This window comes from Phragmites australis, chromosome 17 (assembly GCF_958298935.1).
Source record: "Phragmites australis chromosome 17, lpPhrAust1.1, whole genome shotgun sequence".
NCBI classification, from domain to species: domain Eukaryota; kingdom Viridiplantae; phylum Streptophyta; class Magnoliopsida; order Poales; family Poaceae; genus Phragmites; species Phragmites australis.
Genome location: NC_084937.1, coordinates 22,048,330 through 22,057,159, shown reverse-complemented (window position 1 = coordinate 22,057,159; position 8,830 = coordinate 22,048,330). Strand labels below are relative to the sequence as shown.

Sequence of the window (8,830 nt, the reverse complement as noted above, 5' to 3'; positions counted from 1 at the left end):
GAACAAAGAAATCATCAAGAGACTCACCAGTTTCATCTAAAATTTCATATATTCTTTCTTATATAAATCTTGATGTACCTCTTTAATGATGGATGAACCTTCATGGTAATTACATAGTATTTTACATACCTCGTATGCTGATTTGAGGTGTATCGCTGGGTCAAAGTCGCTCCTTCCCAAGTATTGGATGATCAAGTTCCTTACATTGCTATTTGCCTTGATGGCTAGCATATTCTGTACCGTCACTTCATTATTCTCAGGAACCACGTATGCCTTGATTTATTCATCGTGTTTGATTTGCTAAAACAATTTAGATACAAATATCCAAGTAACACTGATGCAAAAGTCTCTACTAAAACAAGCTTATGTGAGGGGGAAACAAGGTCCTGCTATACACATTCTTTTGCTAGGACCGTCCCAAGCCCAGTTGACATGGGCGAAAACATATTTGTGACAACACACCAAATTAAATAAGGAGCAATCGCTATCCTTCTAGCTAGTGCCTAGCGTTGTTCCCGATTCATAGACTTGTTCTAGCTGCTGCTAAATTTGTGGCTCATTTTCCGGAAAGAAATTTTATAAGGTTTGGTCTTGAGAAAGACCCTTTCTCTCAGCCTTGTGTCATCTCTTCTCTCTTCTGTATGTACAACACTTAGGTAAAAAAAGAACGGTATAGATTAGGTCTCACAAAGTTCTTTCTCAGCCGGGTCTTATAAAAAAAAATTTCCTCGTTTTTCAGCCCCATATATAGAAGATTCCATTTTGGTGCCATTTCTGTCTCCCCATCAAGTCGCTAGATGCCACGGTATCATTCTTTTCATTTCGGCATCAAATTGGATCACACTGTGATTCATCAGTGCTTGTGTTCCGAATTGCTCCACGAGTTCGTTAAAAAGTTGATTTAAGACGAACCACGAGTTCGATATGAATATGGAATACAAACATACATATTTTCATATAATCTTCACTTCCTTGCAGCTATCTTAAATATGATATGTGACAAGAGCGAGTTACATCCATACAAACAGCAGGTCTGCAACTGGACCTGACTGAAAAACACTCCCGACTTTGACTCTGTGCCCATGTGATCGATTCACACAAATTTGCACTTCAATTTACACCTAAAAGTTTTACGCATATGCCTAAACATTTTGTAGCTCTTTCATCTTTTTTTTTTATAGATTAGCTCTCCTCTGAAAGCAAGGATATCACCACCAGTATAGAGAGCGTAGTAGCCATCTCCCCGCATTGGATTTCAGTTCTCACACTTCTCATATGTTAGGCTACCGCCAGTAATCTCCTCGGCGCGCCACGGATCGCCGCCGTCGACCGTGGCCCGTGTTGGTGATGGAGAGACAGACCTCGCCGCTCCTTCTTGATCGTGGCCTGGCGCTCCCTCACCTCGTCCATCAAGATCTGCTGCCACCGGCACTCCTCGCTGCAGAAGCCCTGGTCACCCCTGCACAAGGCAACCACATGCAACAGTCAGACATGCATGCCAGGCATGATGTTGTTTTAGTTCAGATGGGGGCGTGTATTTTCGCACCTGTACATGTACACGTCCTTGTTGGGGCTGAGCTGCCTCCTGCAGAGGGAGCAGGCCCACAAGAAGCTGCAAGCAGCACGACGGTGGCGCGCCTCCGGCGTTGGCAGGACCATCTGCTTCAGGACGATGTGCGAGTGCGGCGCGCGTGCGTGGTGGCGGTGCTGAACCAGGATCTGCAGCCCGACGACTGCGTCGTCGGCGTATCGCTCTCGCCGTTGCCGCTCGTGGCTTCGGCGCCGACCCAGGTGACGGGTACTATCGATGTTCTTGACATGTTCGGCGCCGCGGTGGTCGTCGCCACCCTCCTCCCCAAGATGGAAGATGCTTCTCTGGTTCCTCAGAAGCATGGCGGAGTGGAGGAGCGCGGGGGGAGGAGGGTGGGTGCAGCCGTGGAGAGGCGAGGCGACCACTGACCACTTCTCCCTTAAGGTTTTCAGTGGAGGAGAGAGGTGTGTGAGGGGGGAGAGGGGCCATGGGTATTTAAAGACACTTGGCGTCCCCAAGAGTGAACAAACTAGCAGTAGAATGCTTAATCAATATGCTTGCAGTCCAAATTTCAATTATGAGAAACCAAGTTAAATTAAAATATATCTGGATTTATATGTGATAAGTGATTGATAATTTGATAATTTAGTTTGATGATTTTAGGATTGTATGAGTATGTTTATATACTGCAATTACGATCATGACTAATCAAAGTTGCAGAGAAAATGAAGTTGGTATTTTTGTCTCTGAATCCAGAAAAATTTGTCTTATCGGATGAGAAACTAAATTGAAATGTGACTTGGTTTATATGTGATGAGTAATTGACAAGGTCGTTATTTTGGTTTATTGAATTGTAGGATTGTATAAGCATACATATGTGTTGTAATTATGATCATGACTAACTGACCACTTCTTCCTTGAGGTTTATGTGTGATGAGTAATTGACAAGGTGCGCATGGAGGATTACCTCTTAAGCCAATAAAGTGCAATATGGGATATTATAGACTCCAGCTATGAGATTCCTGTTGCTCGCACTTTTCATGTCCAGATTGAACAATATGAAGCCAACAACAAGGCTAGAAATATATTGTTCACAAGCCTGAGTCAATGAGTTCGATAGAGTTCAACAACTCCGTACTGCCTGAGAGATTTGGTCCACTCTAAGTGTATTTTTTGAGGGCACTAACCAAATCAAGGCTCGACGCTAAAGCACATACAATCAAGAATATTAGATGTTCGTGTAGAGCCTCAGAGAATCTTTGGATGCCATGTTTGCTCGATTTGATGGGATTGTTAGCAATCTCAGATTGACTGGGGTTTTGCCTTACTCTGACCATGACAGGGCGATCAAACTTCTCTATGCTCTTGACCATAACATATGGGAAATAAAGATTTCGAGCACTGAGGAGTCGTCAAGTTATGACACATTAAGTTGTGATAAACTCTTCAGCAAGCTCAAATCCATCGAGATAGCCAAAGCAGCTATAATAGGCCTAGGAAAACAACTATCTCAGAACATGGTGTTAGTTTCAAGGCCTAGTGGTGGTAATCAGTCTGGAGGTGGCTTTACTTGTGCTAACCCTTCACCTAGTGAATTTGCACTGCCTTCCTTGATTTCTATCACTGAGGAGCAGATGGATGCACTTGATGATGATGATTTAGCCTTGATCGTGAAGAAATTCACCCGCTTCTACAAAAATCAATGATACTGGAGGAGAGGTGGTTCTTGTGCTTGTTATGAGTGTGGTGACACTACTCATTTCAAGGTAGTTTGCCCAAGGCTCAAGAACAAGGAAGACCGCAGCCACGATCACATACACAAGAAGACCAAGAAGCCCTCCCTCTTTCAAGAACCATGACAAGTTAGCCAAGAAGGAGGCTAAGGCGGCATATCAAGCTTTCGTGGCGACGCTCAACGACGTCGACACCTCCTCAAGTGAGGAGGAGAGCTCAGAGGAAGAGGAGCAGCCCATGAAGCACAAGAGGAAGAATAAGGACTTCGACGACCTTTGCTTCATGGCGAACGACAGCGACATCGACCCCAAGATTGATCCTTTTGACGTATCTCCCTCCTACGACCAGCTTTCTATTCAGGTTGATACCTTAAATGACGCTCTTATTAGTTTGGATAGGTTGCTTAAGAAGTGGTTCGTGAGTTGAAGAAGCTCAAGTCTAGATATGAGTATGTAACAACAGAGTTTACCTTATTTAAGTCTAGGGTAAAGGATAAGGAATATGATAGTTGCCTTGTGGTCATGAGTCAGCCTGCTGAGCTTTAGACTCTATATGCTCAAGTAGCTAGTTGGCTTGAGACTATTGAGAAGAAGCTCATTGAGGAGGAGTCTAGATCTACTCTCTTGGGCGCTTGCAAAAATTACCATTTGCTTGCAAAGGATGTTGAGATGAAAGACAAGCGCATCAAGGAGCTAGAATCTGAGTTGAAAAGTGCTAAGTGTTCTAAGGACGCGCAGCAAAATTGTTCCACCCATATCGTTTTTAAGGACAAACTCAGTTGGGTTAGAGGACAAGTTCAAAAGCTTATAGCTGAGAATGAGTATCTTTTTTCTCTTGTGGAGAAATGCTTAGAAGGCAAGGACAAAATGAATCTAATTTTGGCAAAGACCAAAACATGTGCAAATAAGACGGGTTTAGTTTTAGGGTTGAGTTTTAAGAGGATGTCTTACAATGGGGATAGTAAGATTGTTTCCACCACACCTACTACCCTTGAGGTTGGTAAATCTAAGACCAATACCACACCACAACCCACCAAGAAGAAACCACACCACAACCCACTAATAAGAAATCCACACCACAATCCAAGAGAGCTCCACAGCCAAATATAAAAGCCCCTGTGAGAGTCTAGAATGACCGGTGGTCAAGTACTTGAGAGACGCTACCACTGCACCTACTACCAGAGAGAGGGTCACCTAGTTGGGTTTTGCTTTCACCGTAGGAGGGATGACCGGTATGAGTGAGAATGGGGTACTCGGGACATGTACCAACTCTCTTTTGGTGTATATGAGACTTTTTCTCGCTCTTACTCATGAGGTTTCGGCGCTCTTTAGGTTCCTACTAGAGGTGGTGCCCAGCGTGGATCTTACTATGACTCATATGGTCTTGGTTCACATATCAGAGGCTTTGAGTCGCAGTACTTTGGTGGATCATACTTTTCTCATCGTGGTACTCTCCCTCAGCGAGCTAGTGTTGATTTGCATGCATATGCTTTTATTGCTTCAGGGTGGATGACCCAGCACTGGATTCCCAAGAGGTTTCTATCTAACCCCAGTACTAATCCATCCACCTATTATTCGCCTCATATGTAGGTGGCAAGATGAGGTCTGGATAACAAGTGGATCATCGACTCCAGTTGTTCGCACGATATGACAGGAGATGCATCATGGTTCTCCAGTCCCACCCCGATGAAGCGACACGAGTACATTATGTTCAAAGATGATAAAAAAGGAAGAGTGAAGACCAAAGGTATGGTAAAAGTGAGTGAGATTTTCACTCTCAAAGATGTGGCTTTGGTGGAGCACGTGGGATACAATTTTCTTTCTGTATCTCAGTTGCTGGATGAGGACTTGGAAGTGTGCTTTAAGCGTGATGTTTCCTGAGTTCTTGATTCCTTGGACGCTTTGATTTGTCAAATTTCTCGCGTAGGGGAGTATTTGGAGCCAATTTTTCTGAGTCTTTTGGGTCTTTTGATGCTTGATTGCTCAACTTTGTTTTGAGCTTTGGATGTGGAATAGGAGGTTAGGGCACATGAGCTTTGATTTATTTTCTCATTTGAGTGCCCTAGGCTTGATCCGAGGGTTGCCCAAGCTTAAGTTTGAGAAAAACCTTGTTGTGCTACTTGTCAACATGGCAATATGGTTACCGCCTCTCACCCACCAGTTAATCTGATGATGACTAAACGATCAGAGAACTTCTCCATAAGGACACGATTGGTCCTTCCCGAGTTCGTTCGACAGGTGAGAAGTGGTATGTACTCAGCTTAGTTGATGACTACTCTCACTATTCTTAGGTGTTCTTTTTTGTGAGCAAGAATGAAGTGTTCTCACACTTTTAGAGCTTAGCTTTGAGATTGTTTAAGGAACTCCCTGTTGCATTGAAAGCAATTCGCAGTGTTAATGGCACCGAGTTCAAAAACTATCTCTTTGATGCTTTATGTCTTCAACATGGCATTGAGCATCAATTTTTTGTCCCACATGTTCCTCAGTAGAATGACATGGTTGAAAGAAAGAATAGAACTTTGGTGAAGATGGCTAGGATGATGCTCGATGAGCATATGACTCCTAGGATATTTTGGGTAGAGGCTGTTAGCACAACTTTCTATATCTCTAATCAGATTTTCACGCGCTCGATCTTAAATGTGACTTCTTATGAGTTGCTCTTGGGAGAAAGCTGAAGGTTTCTCACTTGAGAGTTTTTGGATGTCGTTGCTTTATCCTAAAGCGTGACAATCTTGATAAGTTCGAGTCATATTCTTTCGATGGGATCGTCATGGGCTATTCGCTTCATGGTTATTCTTACAGGGTTTATAATCTTGATACTAACACCATCATGGAGTCCCGTGATGTGATATTTGATGAATCAATCTCTTGTGCTAGCTTTGTTCTTGAGTGTGCAGGTGAACAAGAGACGAGCGAAATCATCTTTTAGTTGACGACGTTCCAGCTACCGGTGATGATAAGGATGATCCACTACTTCCTACTATCACACCAGCTTCCGAGCTGGCTCCTGCTTCTTCGATACCAACATAGGGTCCTGTAGTCTCTATGTCTACTTCAACTGCTTTCGAGCCTACACCTGAAGCAGTTGAGGGGCAGATCATCTCACAGCGCGAGGCACCGCAACACATTCTACGAAGACATCCCCCACAGCTTATGATCAACGACCTTGGTGAGAGGGTAACGAGATCCAAATCTGCTCAACATGCTCATCTCACTTATTCTACATTTGTTACATCTTTTGAGCCTCATGATATTGGACATATTATTTCTGATTCAAATTGGGTCAATGCCATGCATGAAGAGTTAGAAAATTTTGAGAGAAACTAAGTTTGGGTCTTTGTAGAGCCACCCCCAAATATTCATACCATAGACATCAAATGGCTTTTCAAAAACAAGCAGGGGGAGGATGGGTCATTTGTTAGAAACAAGGTTAGACTTGTGACTTAGGGTTATACTGAAATAGAGGGGATAAACGTTGGAGATACCTTTGCACCAGTAGCTAGATTAGAAGCCATTAGGATTCTCCTAGAATTTGTGGCATCCCAGGGTTTCAAGTTGTACCAAATGGATGTCAAGAGTGTTTTCTTAAATGGGTTCATATTGGAAGAGATATACTTTTTAAAGGGAAAACTAAGGATCATCCTAAACTATAAAACCAGATATTTCAGCTTGAATTATGAATCCAGATATATTTTATTTTGAACTTTATAATACCACTTAAATTTCACCCTGAACTATGAAACAAAATATATTTCACCCTAAACTTTACAAAATCACTCAAATTTCATCTGGAACTGTGAAACTATATATAGTTCACCCTAAACTTTATAATACTACTCAAATAATACCCTACCTGGTTTTGGAGGGTGGTTTCGCCTATGTGACAAGTCTACATCGGCGGTTAAGCCATGCAAACTGATATGTCACTTGATATTGTTTTTATTCTTCCTTTTTCCAAGTGGTTTTGCTATGTATTGACTTGGTCATATTGCTTCATCATCATTAGATGTCTAGTTGAGCTAACACGGGCTGCCGCTAGTGTCTATGTTATATGTCACTTAATCTTGTTTTCATTCTTCTTCTTTTTTCAAGTGGTTTTTACCATATATTGACTCAGTCATGTTGCTTCATCATCATTAGACGTCTAGCTGAGCTAACACGGGCTACCGCCAGGGTATGTGCTACATGCCAGTTAATCTTATTTTTATTCTTCTTTTTTCTAAGTGGTTTTGCCCTGTATTGACTTGGTCATGTTACTTCATCATCATTCAACATCTAGTTGAGTTAACACGGGCTATCACCAGGGTCTATGCTGCCACATCTCCGTGAGGTGGACGGTGAATCAGACCAAATCAGCTATGTCAGCATGCCCTTGTGCCAAAAACATTCATGCATACCCATCACTAGGGATGAAAACGGACAAGAATAGTCGAGAAAAACCCCTAACCATTTTTTCTTTCACAGTTTCCTCTCGAATACAGGAAAGCCAGAAACGGGTACGAACTTGGAAATATCTGGATATTGAAAACGAACCAATTCGAAGAAACACACCGGTATTACTCGGGAATCGATAATTCAATCCAGAAACACCGACCATATGCTACAATTACCAATAGCTCTCCTTGTGATATGATTTCACCGCTTGCTATACATTTACATCATTCATTGTAGGCCCAAGCCATATTCACTACTGCTTACACAGTTACACTAATAACCTCTATACGAAATGAAACATATAAATTCCCTTCACCATACACTAAACTACTTCTCCTCAGCTAGTCACTAGCTAATTTCTATGCATTTTTTTGGCAGTTCTTTACACTACATTGAGAGTGACAAGCAACTCCGGTAAAGGACAGCGACAACGGCGGGAGATGGCGAAGTGGGAGCGGTAGAATGGTAAGAGTGGTGGTGGTGGTTCTTGCCGCCGTCGAACTTGCTCCAATGAAGGACGGAGGTAGCGCTAGCTCAGGCAGCTCAACGACGGCCGACAGGGGTGGCGCGCAAGGTGGGGGCGGCGCGCAGAACGGCAGGAGCATGAGCTCAAGTGTCTCAGCGACGATCGGCTAAAAATGGAAATCCATGGGAATTTCCTGAATAAAAATGGGATTTTGAAAAAACAGTCAGGAAAATAGCTAATCCATTTCTGGCTCCATTTTCATATTAATTTTCCCGTTTATATGCCATTCCTACTTAAATCCCGAAAATACAAAAATGGTCAGGAGAAAAGTAGAAAACGGGATGGGATTTCTCCCACCCGTTTTCATTCCTACCCACAACATAGGCAAAACCACCCTCTAAAACCGGCTAGGTTGTTATTTGAGTGGTATTGTAAAGTTTAGGTGAAACATATCTTATTTCATAGTTCACGGTAAAATTTAAGTGGTATTGTAAAGTTAAGAGTAAAATATATCTAATTTTATAGTTTATAGTGAAATTTGAAGATCAGTCCAAAGTTCTTGTCTGTAGTTTTCCTTTTTTAAAAGAAAAGACACATCTTTCTTTGGGGTAAAATACATCTGGAATGATCCAAACAAAAGAAATCTTAAAAAATACATGAGTACAA

The 8,830-nt window shown here is 42.4% G+C and overlaps 1 protein-coding gene across 1 annotated transcript; it reads right to left on the bottom strand.

Annotated features, from left to right (window-relative positions):
- Positions 1-933: 933 nt before the first annotated feature.
- Positions 934-2,012, bottom strand: LOC133897975 (FCS-Like Zinc finger 5-like). The gene is made up of 2 exons (XM_062338816.1): positions 1,547-2,012; positions 934-1,459 (listed from the first exon to the last, which is right to left on the bottom strand). Exons 1-2 carry the CDS (start codon positions 1,891-1,893, stop codon positions 1,279-1,281), a joined length of 528 nt encoding a protein of 175 aa, XP_062194800.1. The 5' UTR covers positions 1,894-2,012; the 3' UTR covers positions 934-1,278.
- Between the last annotated feature and the right edge of the window lie 6,818 nt (positions 2,013-8,830).

Excerpts from the sequence above, each read along its gene's own strand:
- LOC133897975 (XM_062338816.1), bottom strand. The coding sequence starts at position 1,893 with ATGCTTCTGAGGAACCAGAGAAGCATCTTCCATCTTGGGGAGGAGGGT. Across the intron at positions 1,460-1,546 it reads AAGGACGTGTACATGTACAG|GGGTGACCAGGGCTTCTGCA; the intron begins GTGCGAAAATAC and ends TGCCTTGTGCAG.